This window comes from Rissa tridactyla, chromosome 6 (assembly GCF_028500815.1).
Source record: "Rissa tridactyla isolate bRisTri1 chromosome 6, bRisTri1.patW.cur.20221130, whole genome shotgun sequence".
In the NCBI taxonomy this organism is placed as follows: Eukaryota; Metazoa; Chordata; class Aves; order Charadriiformes; family Laridae; genus Rissa; species Rissa tridactyla.
The window spans coordinates 31,823,674-31,842,629 of NC_071471.1; the positions used below are offsets into that span (position 1 = coordinate 31,823,674).

Genomic DNA, 18,956 nt, shown 5'->3' on the forward strand with positions numbered 1-18,956 from the left:
CAATATAAGGCATTGCAATAGCTGCAGCACAGCATACACGTTACAGTTGGGCTTATCAGAGACGGAGCGAAGGCATCCCCTGGACCAGCGGCCGTGATGAAGTGTGAAGCTGGAAGGAGCAGGCTTGCAGGCAGCCTGTTTAGCTCCCCCAGCTCCCTCCTCCTCCTCATCTCCGAGGAAGGCAGCTCTGTGCCAAGAGGGGCTCTGTTTCTGCAGAGCCGGGCACCTGCATCGGAGGGTGAACCTGGGGAGGATGGTGGGGATGTGGCTGGAGGCAGGATGGCCCTGGGTTAAGGTCTTAGAGAAATAGCAGGCTTGAAAGAGCTCCGAACCAAAGTTAAACTCTTTTCCAGAGCGTGGCTGAGCTTTGATTGGTATTCCTAGAAACAGGGATTAACCAAATGTACTCAATGTATATGCTAAATGTTTGGAATGCTTTAAAAGCAGAAATTACTTGCTTTCTACTGTAGGACCTTTAATAAGTTTAATAAATAATTTTATAGTCAGAAATGAAATAGCTGCATTTCCTTGCACCAGGTTTGCTGAGGCACTGTCCAGAGCCAGGTGGGGATGGGGATGGGGTGGTCTCCAGCGTGCTTGGGAGCCTGCCAGGGCTGCCAGGGAAACTCCTGCTCTGTGGGACTTTAGCACTAAAGCCTGCTGGAGGAAGGTAAGGATCAGTAAAAGCAAAATTATTTTGACTCTTGCTGACACTGTGCACTGTCTGGTTTGGGGCTTTGCAGAGGAGACTGGTCAGAACACAAGCAAGGGAAAGTGTTGGTGCTGATGGCACAGTGTGTGTGCCATCACTGCGCTGGTGTCACCATCGGATGTGAGGCCGCTGCTCTCGTGACACGGTCACATTCCCCACTACAAATCTGCTCCCCGAGACCTGTGTTTAAGGGCTGAATAAATTAGGTAGCTGTATATTTCAGCTACCTAATAAAACCCAGGGCATTTTTTTGTTGTTGTTAAAAATACTTTCTGCTTTTCTTTGCTAACACTTGGCAGCTATTGCAGTCCAGCAGAAAGCCTTAAGGGAAGACATATTCAGGCTGAACTGAAGGCTCTGGAAAGTTATCCTGGTGATTTTTATCCTTTTATTTTACTGTTGCTGTTCATTAAAAACGTGTTCTCCATGAGAACTTCATTGATGTCAGCACTGGCAGAGATCTGTGCTCGGTGATGTGGGGCAGCACGGGGCTGTTGCTGCTGGGTGCTGCTTGCCATTTCTTTCATCTTCTGTGCTGCAAGAGGTGTGTGTCCCCAGAGCCCCCGCACCTCCCATCTGGCTGGTGGCAGCTTCCCAAAAATCAACAGGCAGTGAGTGGGTCAGGCACTGGTTTGTAAGAGTGTTGTGAAGTGGCGAGGGAGAGACGAGGTACAGGTTTTTTTATTGCTTTTTCTTCTGTTCCGTCCTGCCTGAATTCCAGCAGTGACACTGTCCTCGCTCCCGCTGGTGCCCATGACACCTCCTGAAGTGCTCGCATGGGGCAGGGACACGAGGGTGAAATGCGTGGTCTGTAATGCCTTGGTGTCCTGAAGAGGTTGATTTATGTAAATGCTAAGAAAGTCATTATCCTGTTTATTATTATTATTAAATGCTGAAATGTAATTAACTGGGTACATAACACAGGTGTGAAAACAAACTGAAGTTTGTAGGCATATTAATGAAGCAAAAATGCTGCAGTTAATTAGGAAGAGGAGAAGGGATGTGAGTGGCACCTTCCAGTGGTTCCCTGCAGTTGTTTCTTTTTTCCACTTGTGATTAATTTAAGCAGTATAAAATTTGTAATTTACTAATGCCAGTCGTTTTGAGTCGCTGGGGTGAGGTGGGGGCAGTGGGACACCATTTGCCCCTGGCGGGCAGCAGCAGTGCCCTGGGGCCGCACCGGGCCGGGGATGCTGGCTGCGCACCGCAAGCCTGTCTCGGTGTGTGTGGTGTGGATGTGTCCCCTCTCCTGGTGTCACTGGGTGCTGTGGCCATGCACTCAGTGTCCTGCTCCTCAGCTTCGGTGTTTTATAACACCAAACTTGTAATTGAGCTGTGGCTGGCCAGTGCGTGTGTATGAAATCCTTTGTTTAATAGAAATTCAGCAGTTGTTGTCAATATTTATTCTTGTCTGCTGCTGTTTAATCAACCCCTTATCATGTTTTCTGCTGCTTTTTCCCTTTGCGAGCAGGGGCTCTGCCGTGGGTGTCGTGGCTGCCGGTCTCTGCGGGGCCGTACCGGCTCAGCACCGTGCTGTCCTCAGGCTGCCATCGGACCTGTGCGCTTGCACCCCACGGCTGTGAAAGGGGTTCACCTCAGCCACTCTGTGCTTAGTTTGTATGTTGGATTCTGCCTTACTTATAAGTTTCTTTAATTATTTTGAGGCTAGTATTATAAAGCCGGGGCAGCCTGCTCACCCCCATGGCCGCTGGAAGCAGGAGGTGGGACTGGCAGGGAGAGGGAATCGGGCCATTGCTCAGTGGGACGTTTAGGGACGATTTTCCGGACCAGAGAAGTGTGCTTGGGCAAATCAAAGTGTAGCGGTGATAACTGGGGAAAAGGATGAGGTCTGAAGGGCAGCTTGAGCTGCTAAGGAGGGGAGAGACCATCCATCACTGCCAGCCTCTGTGCCTGCGGTCCTCTGTCTCTCTGCACATCACCAGGCTGCTCGCCGTACTCGAGGGGGAAATGTGTATTTTGAGGGGGTGGCATTTGCGTCTCCCAATTCTCCGTGTGTTTGTCATAGGCAGCTGCACCGGCACGCTTGCTCGGAGGGTAGCCTGACCACGATGATGCCAGGAATGTGGTTATCCTATGTAGAAACAAGAGCCTGATGGGTTTTGTCGTGCTGTGGTGTATTTTCATTTTATGCATGGAAACCGCATACAAAACCAGAAATACACAGATGATTTTCATCTTTTTTACTCGAGCACAAAGCATTGGTTATCCCATCTCGGCATTTGCCCTTCTGCTGGTGCTCTGGAGCTGGTAGGTTTTCCTCCAGCATGCCAGTGCTGTGGAGGAACAGGCAAAGTAACGCGCTACTCAGACGGCTCCAAAACCACCAAAATGCAGCAACATCCCTCTTTATCCCCTTGGAGTGAAATCACCACAGTGCAGGAGGTGCAGATCCCGTTTTGAGATGCTACATCAGACTTTGGGCTGGAGCCCTGAGTCCCCTGGTCGGTCCCTCCGCTGTCGGGGGAGTCACCCGTGTGTGCCAGGGGCCATCAGGGGCACTCGTGGCAGGGCCGACTGCCTGGATTTTAAGGAGTTTTGGAACAACCTAATTTAAAAAATATAAATTTGTTTTTAAGGATACATCCTCAGGATGGTATGTGTAAAGTGTAGAATCAGGTGTTTCCATCCCAGGATGGATATGTGCGTACTTCTTGTTGGAAAGCCTGTGGGTCACTGGGATGGAGTGGTGCTGACAGCTCTGATCTGCACCTCCTGCCGTGATCTGGTCCCCAGTGAAGGGCTGTGTCGTGCACTGGTGTGCTCACATGGCTCATGTGAGCAGCTAACGAGGAAGCACACTTCGTTACTGTTCATTGCGTTTGTCCAGCTCAGCCTCTGGAGGAGCCTCAGGAATGCTTCAGGGTGAAAGATGCCCATACCCTCTTGTACACCTCTTGGGGAGCAAAAAATGAGCTACACACACACCTGGAGTGTGCTGTTTTGGACAGAAGAAAATAATCACTGCTGTTTCCCCCTGGAAAAAAAACCTGAATTCATTCTCAGCTTTCACCTAAGTAGAAAAAGCACGTCTGCAGAGGGTGCAAGCACCAGCTCATGTGCTGCCGCTGGTGTCCCTGTGACACAGCCCGGGCCTGGGGAGGTCTGAGGGGTCTTCAGAGGGACGCTGCGTTCACCCCCTTCCTCTGCAGTCCTGCGTTTGCCACCAGCAGGCGTTCTGGTCACAAATGAAAATTATTTGGGAGTATCCAAGCCACACCTTCCCCTTGCCGGGCTGTCGGGCCTGGCCATGGCCGGGGGGGTGCCGCAGGGCCCTGTCTCTGCTGGCAATGATGGGCAATCTGCCTGAGGGTTTGTTAGCAAGCACGGCTCCCAGCCAGTGGGTTTGGCAGTGAACCAGCAGCTGGTTACGGTGTTGGACCGGCTCTGGGAAGAGGCACCCATGGTCCTGTCGCACCAGGGGCTGGATGGCCATGCACCAGGGGCAAGGAGCTGGGATGCAGGGACTCCTCCTCTGGCATGTGTTGGGCTAGGTCTCGAAACGGGCTGGGCATCAGCATTGTGTAGTGCCTCAGTGATCCTGGTCCTGCCTCCCGTTGCTGCCTGGCTTCGGAGCCCTAAGCGCAGCCGTTGGCTCACCGGGACTGCAGTTTGTGTGCTTCAAGTCAGTAAAATTAAGTTCAGTAATTTTTTTTGTTCGATATGGAAAAAAAATTTTTCTGAATGTATACTTGGCAGGCCAGCTACTACAACAAAGTGAGCGCAAACAGTTTATTTTTAAAAAGCAAACCATAGCTTACGTGTAGTTAAATGTTTTCCTGTAAAACACATGAGCATCGGTATAAATAGTTTTACCATTTACAGGCAATATTCGGATTTTACGTAACAGCCATCTTCCTGCTTGGGTTTTAACACGCCGAGCTCTCTGCTGTCGGAAGGAATTTATACTCCCTAGAAGAGGGAGGTGTTTCCATGTTTGTTTTGGATCAAAACTCTGTAATCTGTTACAGCTGTGCTGTTCAGTGTGGCTGCTGATTTGCTGGCTCCGGCTCATGCGGAGACAAGTAGGTTGGGTACCGGCAGCACTGGCAGAGCCCCCGGCCGAGAGGAGCATCCTCAGCTGTGGCTGCTGCCATCCTGCATCATGGCATGTTGGGAATACCCAAAAGTGATCGGTTTGATTATGTTAGTCATTAATAATTGTTCAATAGTGATGGGGTGGTAAATGTTCATGCAGTGCGGTTGGGATGTGCAGCACTCATAGGAGTGTCTGCTGGCCACAGAAGCTTTTTCTTCTGCTTTTAGGAGGTAGCCTGTCAAATATTAGAGGATTATTGTGTCTGATCTTGAAAAGCAGGACTGGTAACTCCAGTGGCACAGAAATGCTTTGCTGAGTCCATCATAACATTGCAGGTGGTTAAAGGCAGTGGTAGCTGCCAAAGGCCGTCAGCAGAGATTACAGCCTGCTTCTGGTTGATGCTTTTATGTTTAAAATCTGGGTTCTTTGCATCCTGTGGCGTGGAGGTTGTCTCATTGATTTAATGGTAGTGACAATGACAGCAATGCTGCGTGCAGGATCCCATATTCAACTATAATTTCACAAAAACACCTAAGGAAAAAAAAGTTTGCTCAAAACCCCAGAGCCCTCCACGGGGACTGGTGTTTCTTTCACTTCAGTTTCATTTTGAAATAAGCAAATAAGAGTTTGGAGCAGAGTTTGGCTGCAGTTTGTGTTTCCCTGTGGCACTGGAAGGCTGGTTTTACCTATTGCACACCAGGTGGCCCACGGACACCTGCACTGAGGCAAGGGTCCAGCACTGGCTGCAGGCCGTGCACCCCGGGGCAGAGGCAGCTCCTCATGCCTGTCCTGCCACCCATGGCCAGCTGGCACGGGCACCCCGCTTTTCTCTCCTGCATCTCTGTCGCTCAGCAACAATTTTTAATTGGAGAATTAATTTGGCTCCATGACATCCTGAGCAACAATACATGGTAAAAATTTCTATTGAAAGGTTGTTTGTCGTGGTTTGGGCTGGGCTGGCAGACAGTTAGGATCATAGAATCACCGAATGGTTTGGGTTGGAAGGGACTTAATCATCTAGTTCGAACCCCCCTGCCGTGGGCAGGGACACCTTCCACTAGCCCAGGTTGCTCAAAGCCCCATCCAGCCTGGCCTTGAACACTCCAGGGGGGCAACCTGGGCCAGTGTCTCACCACCCTCACAGTCAGGAATTTCTTCCTAATATCTAACCTAAATCTCCCCTCTTCCAGTTTAAAACTGCTCCCCCTCGTCCTGTTACTACACTTCCTGATCCAGAGTCCCTCCCCAGCTTTCCTGTAGCCCTTTTAGGGACTGGAAGGGGCTCTAAGGTCTCCCCGGAGCCTTCTCTTCTCCAGGCTGGACAACCCCACCTCTCTCAGCCTGTCCTCACAGCAGAGGGGCTCCAGCCTCTCATCATCTTTGTGGCCTCCTCTGGACCCGCTCCAACAGGTCCATGTCCTTTTTATGGTGGGGGCCCCAGAGCTGGAGGCAGCACTGCAGGGGGGTCTCCCCAGAGCAGAGCAGAGGGGCAGAATCCTGTCCTTTGACCTCCTGGCATCATTTGTTGTTGCGTCAGTCCTGTACTTATGCTGTGTTTGTAAGTGACAGTCCCTTTTTAACAAATTTTGTTAGCTAAGGGGGGTGAGGGGAAGTGGCTGCGGTCCTGGTGGGGCAGCGCTGTGGGGATGCAGGTGGGTGTCTCAGCTCTGAAGCCCATGTTGGGGTGAGCATGCCACCCCAGCACCGGCACCCGTTGGTGTCCCCGCCATGCCACACAGGGCTCCACGCTCCTCACTGGGGCTCTGCCTGCGATGGGGCTGGGCTGGGAACGCGGGGGAGAGCTCGGGGTTTGTTCCAGAGACCTCAGGGAAACAGCCAGGGTTTGTTGCAGTAACATTTCCACATGCAGAGAGTAGCACGGTGGTGCTCTTGGTTCTCCTCTGCCCCTGGACTTCTATGGTGATATTTTAATGGCACAGTGTTGGTGGATTGATGAAAAACAAGAAGCTTTCCCCTTCGCTTTTGTGAGCAGTAGTTCTTGTATAAACATGCGCAGAGCGGTGTAGCAAGTGGTCGGTAACTCGGGTTGTGCTACCGCAGTAGTATAAAAATAGCATAAATAAACAGACTCAGCAGGCTGGCGCAGCTTCGTTTTAAGACTTTCCCAGACCAACTGCATTTATGAAACTCATCCATACAGATGTACTTCAGATACCCAGAGGGTGGTCAATGTTAGCCAACTCCAGCAGCATAGAGAGAAGCTCGGTGTGGAGTCAGGCTGAAGCGAGTGGTGAGTGCCGTACGGGGGCCAGGCAGAGCCAATGGCGCACACTGGCTTGCTGGGTCTGTTTGTTTATTCTGGTTTTATATTGTTGCAGAAGGATAACCTTAAACAACAGTGGTGAGATCACTGTGCTCAGTGTGCACTCTCCAGTGTTTATCAAATGACAGCAGTAACTATGATCTTTATTTAGTCTCTGTCCATTCAAAATTATTATGTATTTCTACTTTGGCTGTGCCCAATCTGATGTTTCCTGACCCTCCCAAATCAACTCTTCTGCAAATGCCCCTCTCCAAAGCGTAGGCATGCCAGCACTATCAGTCAGTCTCATTACCAAATAGAAATGCAAATACAATGTTGACTCTCAGCCGCTCTCCCCTGCTATGTGGGTTTGGTTGCAACCACGTGATGCCAGGTGGTGTCACCCCATAGTTGTGTGCACCCCGTCACAGTCCAGAATCCCTACGGGTGCTAGAGGGAATGCTGACAACGGTTACACATTATGTTACTGCAAATATCATCCCTGTAGAAATAACCAAACATACGGAAAGCCCTGCTTTGGGGAACCTCAGCCTGAAATTCAGGGAGTACTGGAGGCGGCAGATGTGGTGGGCTCCCCAGGGCTCCTTCTGAGAGAGGAGGGTTCTTGTTGGGTGTTGGGTCCTTCCTGCACCCCGCGAGGACTTGGTATGGAAAACCTCCCATTGCCAGCTCGCAGAGTGTCTGAGGACAGGGCGTCTGGTCCTTGGCAGTGCCCCTGCGTGGAGGCTCCTCTGGGACCCTGCAGGTCCCCAGCACAGGTGCTGTGGGGTCCTTGATGGGTTGTGCCCAGAGGATTAATGACCTTGTGAGAGCAGTTTGCTAATTAGACCTTATTTATTGCATCACCAGGCTGTGCTTTCCAGGAAAGTTTTAGGCTGGAGCCAAGTCCACCAGGGTGACGAGTTCGCTGTTCTTCCTTTGTGTGGCACGTTAGACGGTATTTCTAAGGAGAGGTATTGGAAAGTAATTATTTTGAATTTGAATTTGTTTAAAGTTTGTGTGGGTACTGAAGCCGTAGACGTTTGCAAGTTCTTAAAACAGCTTTGAATAGCAACTACTCAAACTACACAGGGGCCTGCTTTTCAGATCTTGTGCAGATACTTGCACAAAGTGTCCGTTCTTTTGCATGAGTATGCATGAGATGGGGGGTTCACACCAGTACCCCCAGAGCAGAGGCAGAAACCAGCAGCGGCATGCCGAAGATGCCAGGGTCCCAGGTGCAGGAGCTGGACAACCCGATGCCACCCTGAGATCTTCTTTGCAGATTGCATGGTTGGACAAGAACAACTTGGGTGCTGTTAATTTGTAAACCCACCTGGCGTCAGCAGTGAAAGTTGCTGCTGTGATCTCCGCTGCTCCAGTGGGTGCGGGGAAGGTTCGCATCTGGCCTTTGAAAGAGCGTTGGCAGGGCAGGGGGGGGTTTGGCTGAAGCCGTGGGCTGCGCCATGGCCGTGGGCGAATGTTGGGGCTGTCATGTCACGTTGTGTGCCTCGGGCTGCTGGCGGGTCACGCTCTTCTGCTGGGCGGCAGCACTCTTGCGCAGGGGGCTCTGCAGCACACTAAGCTCAATTGTCTGCTTGTTAATTAGTTATTGACTTCTGCTGATATTTCCATTAAATACCCCCTCAAGGAAAAGTAAAAATTGTTAGTATCTGTATCACCTAAGCCTAACTGCAGTGGATAAAGGAGCTTGCAATCTCAGAAGTGAAGCCCAAAGATACTTTTTCATTATTAAAACATGCAATCGGTGTATGTTCTAGAAGGAAATTATTTTTGGACAGAGCCCCAGGGGCGATGCTGGGCCTGCGCCCCCCCTCCCCTCCACCCCATCCCTCCCGCCTTCCCAAATGGTGCCAAGGAGGCTCATGCCAGACCCCCGCCAGGCACTGTGGGAGGGGGGGGGACAGACACCTCCCGGGGACCCACACAGGTCCCTGACGGGTGAGTGCCACCCGCCCCTCCTTGTCCCTGTCCCCATCACCCGCTTTTTGCCAAGGCTAGACAGTTTAAAATACTGCAGACATCATGCTGCCCTAATTTAATGACAGTCAGGCTGGCTGTTTAGTTCAGCCTGGGCTCTCTGCCTGAACGTTGTTGATATGATAGCTGGAGAAAAACATCATGTGAGAGCGGCCCGCGCGGCCTCCGCTCCGGCATTCCTGCTGGGAGGAGGCCGAGCCTCCCGGCTGGCGGGCTGAGCTCGCCCTCTCCTTCCTTGCTCCGCAGGGCGAGTTTGTGAGCAGGACGTGCACGAGGGCTGGGCACAGGGCCGCGTCCTGGCAGTGACACTGCTGTCGTGAGTGTGGTACCACTCATGTCACCCCCCTTTAGTGTCACGCTGGGCACCCTGCGTTTCCCTGCTGGCTCTGCCCGTGGGGGCGTCCCCATCCCGCTTGGCTCGAGGGACCGAGATCTGCGGGAGGCCCTGGCTGTGGAGCAGTGCTCGAGGAGCCTCGGGAGCATTTTTTAATAAGTTTTAGCCCAGCAGGATTCTGGTAAAACCCCCCTAATGTGCTCGTACAGCATTTCGGGACACTGCCGGCGTGCTCAACTTCCACTTCTCCGAATTTACTTGCTTATATTACTCATTTTTTTATGATTGAAAAAATAGCAAAGGATTCAGAAAAGCTTCAGAGAGATGAAAATCTGCCTTAAACTTTGTTGACTGAAGTTACCAGAATCTAGTGAAAAGGTAATTATTGAGCTACTTGCTCACGGTATAAAGGAGATGAATGCAGTCCACGTGCCTCATTGAGATTTTTGGCGGTGTTTTTCAGCCTGTGGTTTCTGACTCCTGAGCACTCTGTGGGCCGTTTCTGAAGGTCCATGGAATATAAGACAGAAAAGTCATTTCCCAAACAGAGAAGTCTGCATTTCTTTTGGAAAATTTGCTAGGATCTGAAAATTCAAAAAAATTGAAAGTTAAATGTTGCACTAGGCTCCAAAGCAACATACAAACAAGAAAGATGTAAACTTCTTGACAGTAGCTAATGATAACTATGCATAAACACAGTTTACCTGGGGATGTGGTATATTCTTGTAGTCTTTAACTCAGAGTAGATTGTCTTCCTTAGAAATGAGCTGCTAAAGGGAGAGAAATGATGGCCTTGATGGGGAAAAAAGGGAGGGGGCTCCCTGTTTCCCAGGAGCCTGATAGCATGGTGTTAGATCACTGCCATGGTTTCTTCTGGCCTTAACGCATTTGAGTCTATGAAGTACATTGAGTGGTCATGATCCAGTCTCTGGATCTGGTCTGGAGAGGTGTGGAGCAGCCTAAACCCCACCATTGAAATAAGGACATTTGAGTTTAATCTGCATTTCAGAATCAGTTTGGGAATTGCTCCTCTCTGTAGCAACACACGTAGCTTCATGTTACTCATTTAGCAGTAGTTAAGTCTGATTTTTACACTGTGCTAATGTAAGATATCATCTTCCAGGGGGCTAGAAAATGTGTCATTTTGCCCCGTGTTACTTAGTGGTAGCAACAATTAACGTGGGTTGTAGTATCAAGAGAAAAATTGACATAAATGAAGCTGTTCCAAAGTGCCTGCATCTTACCTACCATTTCATGTAACTGTGAAATGCTTTGGGGGCACGATGCTGAAATGAGGTTGGTTTATTGGTGCAAAAAGGCTTAAATACTGGACTGTGTTGCCAGTAAGGTATTAAAATAGAGAACTGAGTGTCCTTTTGTCTGAAAGCATCCCCCCAGGCTGAACGTGTGCTTTCCCTGGAGTGTACGGACGAGCTGGATGGGAGATGTCCTATGCGCTGTTCCGGCTGGTCCACCCCGGGCTGCGCTGGCCATGCGGGGGTCTGGCCACTCTGACGGGCTGTCGGGTGCTGCCTTTGACCCCCAGGGACACAGATGGGCACAGCCCCACCGGTGCCCACCCACCACTCTCACCATGCGGTGCTGGAGCTCCCACGGGTGGAGCAGCAACCAGCAGGTGCGTATAGGCACACATGTATAGGTGTATATACACACACATATAAAACTCATGCTCTATAAACACCAGTTCTGTTGCCACCATCAGTTTGTCTTTTCTACTTATGAATCGTTCGTGTTTGTTGCTGAAGTATCCTAATCCTTATTTGCAGTAGGAAACTCCATTCCCCTGTAAAAATATTTTCTCAGGCTGCACATGGTATTTTTCCCCTCGTCTTATCTGTAGGATAGATGTTGTGCTTTCAGCTTTTGTGCGTTTTCTGGCCCCTGCCTTGATTGCTTTGCAACACTCAGAGCTGTGTTATTAGGAGGATTTTCTCACAAGTGACTTCAGTGGTCCTTTCCGTGCATCAGCCCTGCCAAGGACAGCCTGTAGCCCCCTGTGTGAGGGGAAGGTGACAGCTCCTGACAAAGGACTTGGGGGAGACCCTCCACGTGCCACAACCAGAAAACCGAGGTCTGCAGCGCCGTGGCCCAGGGCCAGCAAGGTGGTGGTGAGCACGGCACGGCCGTGTCTATTCCTCTGCGCCTGCCCGCTGTGACAGGTAGCAGTCGCTCCACTCTCCTCTGCTCTCTCTGGAGGTGCATGGGATCGTGTGATGGGAGATGCATTTCATTCAAGGAAACACGCTCAGGGATTATAAGCTCTGAAAGATGACCTTTCTTTGCTCTTCGTTACAGTAGTGGTCTGCATATACGCAGGGCTTTCTATAATCTTGGTCTGTAGCCTAGAGATATCCACAAAACTTTCTGTATTTTTCTTTGTATCAGGTGTATCTCTTATGCAGGGATCACTCAGATGTCAGTTGACTAACTATGAAAATGAGTTTTAAGAAATTTGGACTGCCAGCAAGAGAGATGGATTGGGAGGGGAGCAGCGGCAAACCGTTTATCCCAGCCTTAAGGGGAGACAAAAATCATCGTACAAATTAGATTTCTGGCAGATCTTATAACAAGAATACATTTTAAATTTCTGAGCAAAATTGCAGTATAAGGTCAAACTATATTGAATTAATTTGTTTCCTGAGAAAAATTATTTCCTACTTAAATTAAGGCTGTCTTTTGCCTTGTCATTGTTCCTGTTTGGATTTATTTCAAAGATGAATGAGTAAAAGAAAAAAAATGTAATTTAAGGAATCTGTTTTTTTCCAGAAAAGGATTCGGTTCTTCTTTTTAGTTGGGTTTTTTTTTTATTGTTATAATCCCTTTAGTGAAAGTATGGGCTCCAGTGTTACAATTTTAAAGAACAATTAGTGTGTAAAACTTCCGTAATAATGAGTGTGCATTTTCTGAAGTATCATGGCATGCAAAATCACAGCTCACAGGCCCATGAGAAGAAGGAAGTCTCATCCCCAAGAAGAGGGGGTTTCTCTTCGCAACCTCCCTTTGCCATGCACCACAGTTGGGCGGCTGGGCAGGCCATGCCCTTCACTCAGGCTCTGCTTTTCTTTTTAGAGGTTTTTATACAGTGGAGCCACAGCTGGGGGGACTTGGAGCTAGTTTTCAGAAGTCCCCTTCCTGCCCAGCTCCCCGTGCCCCAGCACTGCCGAGCACCAGCCACCCCGCTCCCTGCTGGGAGCCCGCAGGTGGGGGCACCCACAGCTGGAGACTGCGTTAGGAGAGATCCCCAAGCAGGGATGTCTCATGGCTTATGTCTTAGGGCTGGAGCCCCTCTGCTATGAGGACGGACTGAGAGAGTTGGGGTTGTTCAGCCTGGAGAAGAAAAGGCTCCGGGGAGACCTTAGAGCCCCTTCCAGTCCCTAAAAGGGCTACAGGAAAGCTGGGGAGGGACTCTGGATCAGGGAGTGGAGTGGTAGGATGAGGGGGAACGGTTTTAAACTGAAAGAGGGGAGATTTAGGTTAGATATTAGGAAGAAATTCTTGACTGTGAGGGTGGTGAAACCCTGTCCCAGGTTGCCCAGAGAAGCTGTGGCTGCCCCATCCCTGGAGGTGTTCAAGGCCAGGCTGGATGGGGCTTTGAGCAACCTGGTCTAGTGGGAGATGTCCCTGCCCAGGGCAGGGGGGTGGAACTGGATGGTCTTTAAGGTCCCTTCCAACCCAAACCATTCTGTGATTCTATGTGCAAGGATGGTTTCTTGGTAACAAGGAGGTGCAGTGGGGTTTGGATATACATTGTACATAGAATTGTTTTTTATTATTTCTTGATGTGAATGCTTGTCAAATTGATGAATGTCCTTTCATCCAAATAAAATTAGTGCATGAAATTTGTTGTTTATCACATCTGAATGTAATGAAAAATTTAGAAACAAGTCAATTCTGATTTTCTTATTTGGTTTACACAATTGCAACTAAAATGCATCATTTGTAAGAGGTTTTCTTCAAAGATGATGTATTCCGGGTCTAGTGAAAGCGCAGAGCTGGGGCTGTTTTCCTCGTAATAATGCTACTTTGACTGCATGTCCTGCTGCGCACTCAGAGCTTCTTGTGCACAGCAGAAAGAAAAGTGAGCCTTGAACATTTTCAGAGTAGCATGTGAGCTTTTGTAGGCTCAGTGCTGCAGCCGGACCACGTTTCTTTTCCTAGGTTTCTGGCTCCGCTGCCACTGGCATCCTGGAGGCAGCTCTGTGGGCAGGGGGAGCCGTGCTGGACCCCGTGGGCTGAGCTTTCACTCGGCAAAGCCCTGTGCCCATAGAGGACGGGTATCCCGTACTTTCAGAACAACTGATATTTGCTCACCTCCGGCAACTTTTAAAAGAAACAGTATTTTTTTTTAGGGTTGTACTGCAGGAATACATAGTTTAGAAAAGCAAAGCAAGGAGCTGATGCTAGAATTGTTGAGTTGCTCTGGTCAGTTTGTGGTAGCCTGGAGAAGTAGCCGGGGTCTGCAGCGTGTTGTGTTTGCTTTAACCGATGACATAAGGATGAAGATAGCGCCTATAGCTTCTAAGCCAATTGTGTTAATTCTCTTCTTTAGGGTCGATGTTCAAGGGAAAACTGCAAATACCTTCACCCACCACCACACTTAAAAACGCAGCTGGAGATAAATGGACGCAATAACCTGATTCAGCAGAAGAATATGGCCATGCTGGCCCAGCAGATGCAGCTTGCCAATGCCATGATGCCTGGTGCCCCGTTGCAGCCTGTGGTACGTGCACTTTTTGGCTTTGATCAATGAGTACAATGAGTTGTAGTTGAACTGAGTTAGCAGGTGTGCTTACATGCCTCTAAAATCCCACAAAAGTCTGGTACTGGTGGAGAAATCAAATACAGTGCTTAATTCTCCCTTACCTGGAGCAATATTGTTAATTTAATTGATTTTGTTAATCATTTGTTAGTTTAATTCCTTTTTTGCAAGTTATTTCTTAAAATTAAGAAAGTGAGTGATCTGCATGGGATTTTCATAAACAGACATTTCCTTTGCGATTGCACAAGTTCTAGGAGATTCCTGGGTTTGAGAAAATTCCCACTGTATGTTATCCATTCACTCAGGGGAACCTTCTCAGGGAATTACTTGCTGGAATTGGACTTTGGTTTTCGCAGCACGTTATCAGGCAGAGCAGAAGGCTTGTCCTGAGTGATGTATGGTGCATGACAGTCTGACCTGCACGATCACAGCTCAGCTTGGCAGAAAGAGGAGAGGTACAGATAATCATACTTCTACAGAAAGCCAGGGGCGGAGGGGGAGGGGAAGGAGAATCTATCAGAAGTCTCTCATTTGGTCACAGTAAAATGTGATCATATATTACCTCATACCTGTCTCTGTTACACCTTAGTAAGTAAGCGCAGTGCAGTGTTCCACAAAGTCAAACGCCGTGGCTGAGTTTCCTGCTCTGCAGTAATCCCTCCGTTCAGCAAATGTCAAGATGATTGGCATCCACCTGCCATGCACCTACGCCTTTGGGAGCTGAACACCCTGTGCCAGATCCCTCTCTAATGCAATCCTGAGAGGTCATTTGAGCTAACCTATGGATAAATCTGGCCCAGAGCCCTTTTGATATAAATTTCTGTCTCAGACATTAGAGGGTACTGATTAATGTATGAGCGAGACTGGCATTGATTAATGTATGAGCAAGGCTGGTATATTCTAAATAAAAAGGCAAACAATGCTCCCTTGGCTCCCTTCTCTTTCAATGGGTAAAATGGCAGCAAAGGAAAAAATAAGTTGAAATTGATATATAAAATAAATATATCGGTATTAGCACTTCTCTGACAGTTCTTTTATTCCTTTCTAGCTGGCAAAGGCAGAATTTAGGGAGTTTAATTTATCTCTACATACCTTCCGTTAGAAAACCGGTGTTCACTCTATTAGATGAGTTCTTCAACTTCTATTTCAAAAAACATAGTGACAATTAATACTCCTCAAAATATAGCTAAATCCTTAGGAAAAATGATCTCAGCAGAAAGGAGACTCGTACTTGTGCCAAATGGTTATTTGACCCCACGTTTTGTGGGTCTACAGAGTACCAGTAAGTATTATGTAGCTTATGTGATTTGGTTAATATAACTACGGTTCTCCCACAGAACTTTATGCCTCGTCTGTTTCAAGAAAAAGTGTATGTGAGGGAGAAAAGCAGAAAATGTGGTGGTAGGATCGTCACAGTAAATTGACTTTAGCACAGCATGAGAAGATACCGTGTTTTCTGTTCTCTCTTTTCATTGGCTTTTCTTTAAATAAAATTGTCTGTATCACCAAGGCGAGGAGATGAGCTGAGGCAGCATCAGCGCCCAGACAGCGAATGCTGCGGCACCGCAGTGCTTCAGGGGATGCCCTGACACTGCGCCGCGCTGCCTCCTCCTCGCGCCCCTCCTGCAGGAGGGACGGGGCTGCCTCTGCACTGGTGCCCGCTGCTGATGGCTTTCAGATCGGAGACAAAATTAACTGTCTGTACAGCTAGACAGCCCAAAAGCCGGCTGTGCTTTGCGTGCTTTAACTCCAGAGCAACCTCCAAATTATATTTCATTTTCCACAGCTCAAAACAGACGTGTGCGCATGCCACAATTTTATTTCCTGATTGGGGTACAGCGATACAGCCTTAGTGCCAGCAAATTCATGTTTGGGACTATTGAGAAAGCTTAACTCAAAATGCAGCCAATAGTAAGGACCATTGCTTACAATACTCTTGTCTGTTAACCTGTTTGTTTGATGTTTCATGAATTGTAACCAAATAGGGCTCTCTCGGGTTTATACGAAGTAGTGTGTAGGCACACACCAACATTTGGGTAAACATGAAAAAAAATACTAACGCATTCCTTTGCATTAACATTCCTTTTTAATGTAAAGAGAGGCTAGTGCGAGGATAACATTTAAATAAAATTTAAATTCTCCTTTTTGCTACATTCACACTGTCTCTAGCGAGCAAAATTTAAGTCGGTGTATTTTGAAGTGCAGCACAAACCTTCTGCCTGTGCCTGGGTAGTTTCTGTGTACATCACTTGAATTCAAACATTCCAGACCGGGAATTTTCAGAATTCAGTCTCATTCAATACGAAGATTCACAGCAAGGCCCATTGGCTGTCCCAGCAATAGTGTTTCCAAATGGATATCATCCTACTAATTTGGCCTTAAAATTACGTTATTTTTTAGCACACTTGAAAGCGATGTTATTTCAGGGTGTTCTAGCAAGTGATGTATATCATCCCATCTAACGATGCATCAGTCAGTTTTGTTTTACAAAAATCAATACCCTATGCTTTAATAAAAGTGAACTAACATAATGAGAGACTCTAATTTGGTAAGCAAAGCAGTAGGATCCTTTCACTCAGATTTCTGTTTGATAAATGTCTTAATTATCTTAATTGCAAGTAACATCTGTGGACTTTTCCCATCTTTTCCTTTTTAGTTCACTCTTTTATCTGCCTTTGTCTGGCACTTGAGGGAGGAGATTTCAGACAGTGAGCGGGGATTGCGTGTCCTGCTGGCTGCAGGCGCTTAGACCCTGAAGAAGAGCTCTGCCTGCTCAGGGGAGTGCTCTGCCCTCCTTGTAAACCGGTTTAGGGGGAGCTGGGCTCAGCTAGACTACAGCTTTGGTACTGGAGCATCACTTGTTACCAGCACATCAGCGGGTGCTGCTGAGCTGCTTCCCAATAGCAGTGTCAGGCACTGCATTTGCCTTTTCCAGTGTGGAAGGGTGTGAAAAATGCTAAACAGAAGCAGGAAGGTGCAGATGTGAGACCAGACGAGCGGCGAAGGACCGTGAAGGTGGCTGAAGACCCTGGGGCTGTCCCTCGCCTCCAGGGACACACAGGCAGCCCCAAGCCTGCGTGCTCTGTGCAGTTCTGCGCAGCGGGGCTGGTAGTCGGGGATGGGTTTCTGCAGAGCTCCGGGGGCGATCTGCAGCACAGCAAGGTCCCATGTAATTCCCAAGGAGGCTGTAGGTTGTCGATGTTTCTCTCTGTGTGTGTGGTACCCTCTTATGCTTCCCTTGGCATAGCAGGTGTTCGGTAGATGACTGTTAAGGATGCATTAAATGAGTCCAGCTCCTTCCCTGCAGGACTGGTGAGCCGGGGCGCTGGCAGAAAGCCATCTGTCTGTCTGTCCAGGGAGGAGCTAGGGCCTTGCTACACTGCAGAGGCCAATTCCCAGAGGTGCCCCCGTGTCTCCTTCCCCATCGATACACCCCATTAGCGAGCAGTGTCTTCAAAAGGCAGACCTATGGAGATCAGACTTGCTGTGAGGTTCACTTTGGTTGTGCACAGGCATTTTTAGAGTAGAATTATTCAGTAGACGGGACGATGTGGATTATGGGGCATCTCGCAGCACAGAGTGCGTCCAAGGCCATGTCCTTCTTCACCTCTGTTCTCTCTGCTGATCTACAGGAGCTGCATTTTTCTTTTTTTCAGCAGTTTTGCATGATGCACAGCATAATAGGGCCCAAACAGCAAGGCCAGTAAGTAGTTGTATGGTTTGGTCATAGTGATAGAGAAATACTACCTCTGCGTCTAGAGGTGGGGGAGTGAAAACTCGCTGGAAAGCCAGTGAGCAGTGAACAGCAGAGACGAGCCCAGCGGCTCGGGCTGACCTGGAGCCCGGCCGTCTCTGCACTCTTGCGTGGCATTGGGGTCCCAGTTCTGACCAGTTTGCAGTTCCAGGCTAACCCTCGGCTGATGCTCATGAACAGCAGGTCCATGCCTGGGGTGACCCTGATGGCAGGGTCCCGCTCCTCCCCATCCCGTGGCCCTGGGCCAGTGCTGGGGCGGCTGGGGGCAGTCCCCGGGGAGAGCGTGTCTGTGCCATCTGTCCTCGGGGCCACTGTATTGCCAGACGTTTTTCCTGGGTGCAGGAGCGTTCGGGTGGCTTTGAGCCCTGGCAGACTCCTCCGCTACCGAGAAGGGGTTATGTGCTGCCCGGGTTTCAGCACTGCACGGTCTCTTTCTGCCAGCAGCGTGGCTCCCAGTCTGGCCTGATACAACTGTAAGATGGTTTTCTATCTCCTAATTCACATGTGTACAGCACATTGCAAAATACCTGTGAGTTTCAGAATAATATGAAGTGGCTCTGATAAAATAGGCTATTATTTTGCAGTGGTCTAAAGGCTGCAGGATATTTATATTAGTTTAAAATGATCTCAATAGAAAATAAATGGATAGTCTTTTATTTACTGTACAGTGAGTATGTTGGGCTGAAATAAAACATTGATAGCTCTTAAGTTACACACCGACAGACTGGTTCATAGTTTTGTTTTCAGTGTTCATTATTACATAGCTGATAACACAGTAATGAGAAGTGCAGTTAATTAATAGTGTATTATAAAGTAATATTTCCTGGAAAATTTGCCTGTTTTTTTTTTCATTCACATGGATGAAGAACCAGAGATGTTAAAGAAATTATACCCATTTACACAACTTTCTGTCTTTTTCCTTCAGTAATGTGTTTTTGTCCAGTGTTTTCAAATGGACTTGTTCCTTGCTTCCAAACAGTTCAGTCATTTCCTCAGGAATAGAAAAACATGTGGTGTTATATGCTGTCTGGCTTAAACAGATATGAAACAGAGAA

The 18,956-nt window shown here is 48.6% G+C and overlaps 1 protein-coding gene across 19 annotated transcripts in view; it reads left to right on the top strand.

The window, feature by feature from the left end:
* The window catches only part of MBNL1 (muscleblind like splicing regulator 1), a 112,974-nt gene that overhangs the window by 68,563 nt on the left and 25,455 nt on the right, over nucleotides 1-18,956 (top strand). For 17 of the 19 annotated variants that reach the window (XM_054206532.1, XM_054206529.1, XM_054206545.1 and 14 more), the window contains one exon: nucleotides 13,938-14,108. The exons of the other annotated variants lie outside the window; for them this stretch is intronic. In XM_054206532.1, the coding sequence (XP_054062507.1) occupies nucleotides 13,938-14,108 (171 nt within the window). The remainder of the gene's footprint in view (nucleotides 1-13,937; nucleotides 14,109-18,956) is intronic. 19 annotated transcript variants of the gene reach the window in all.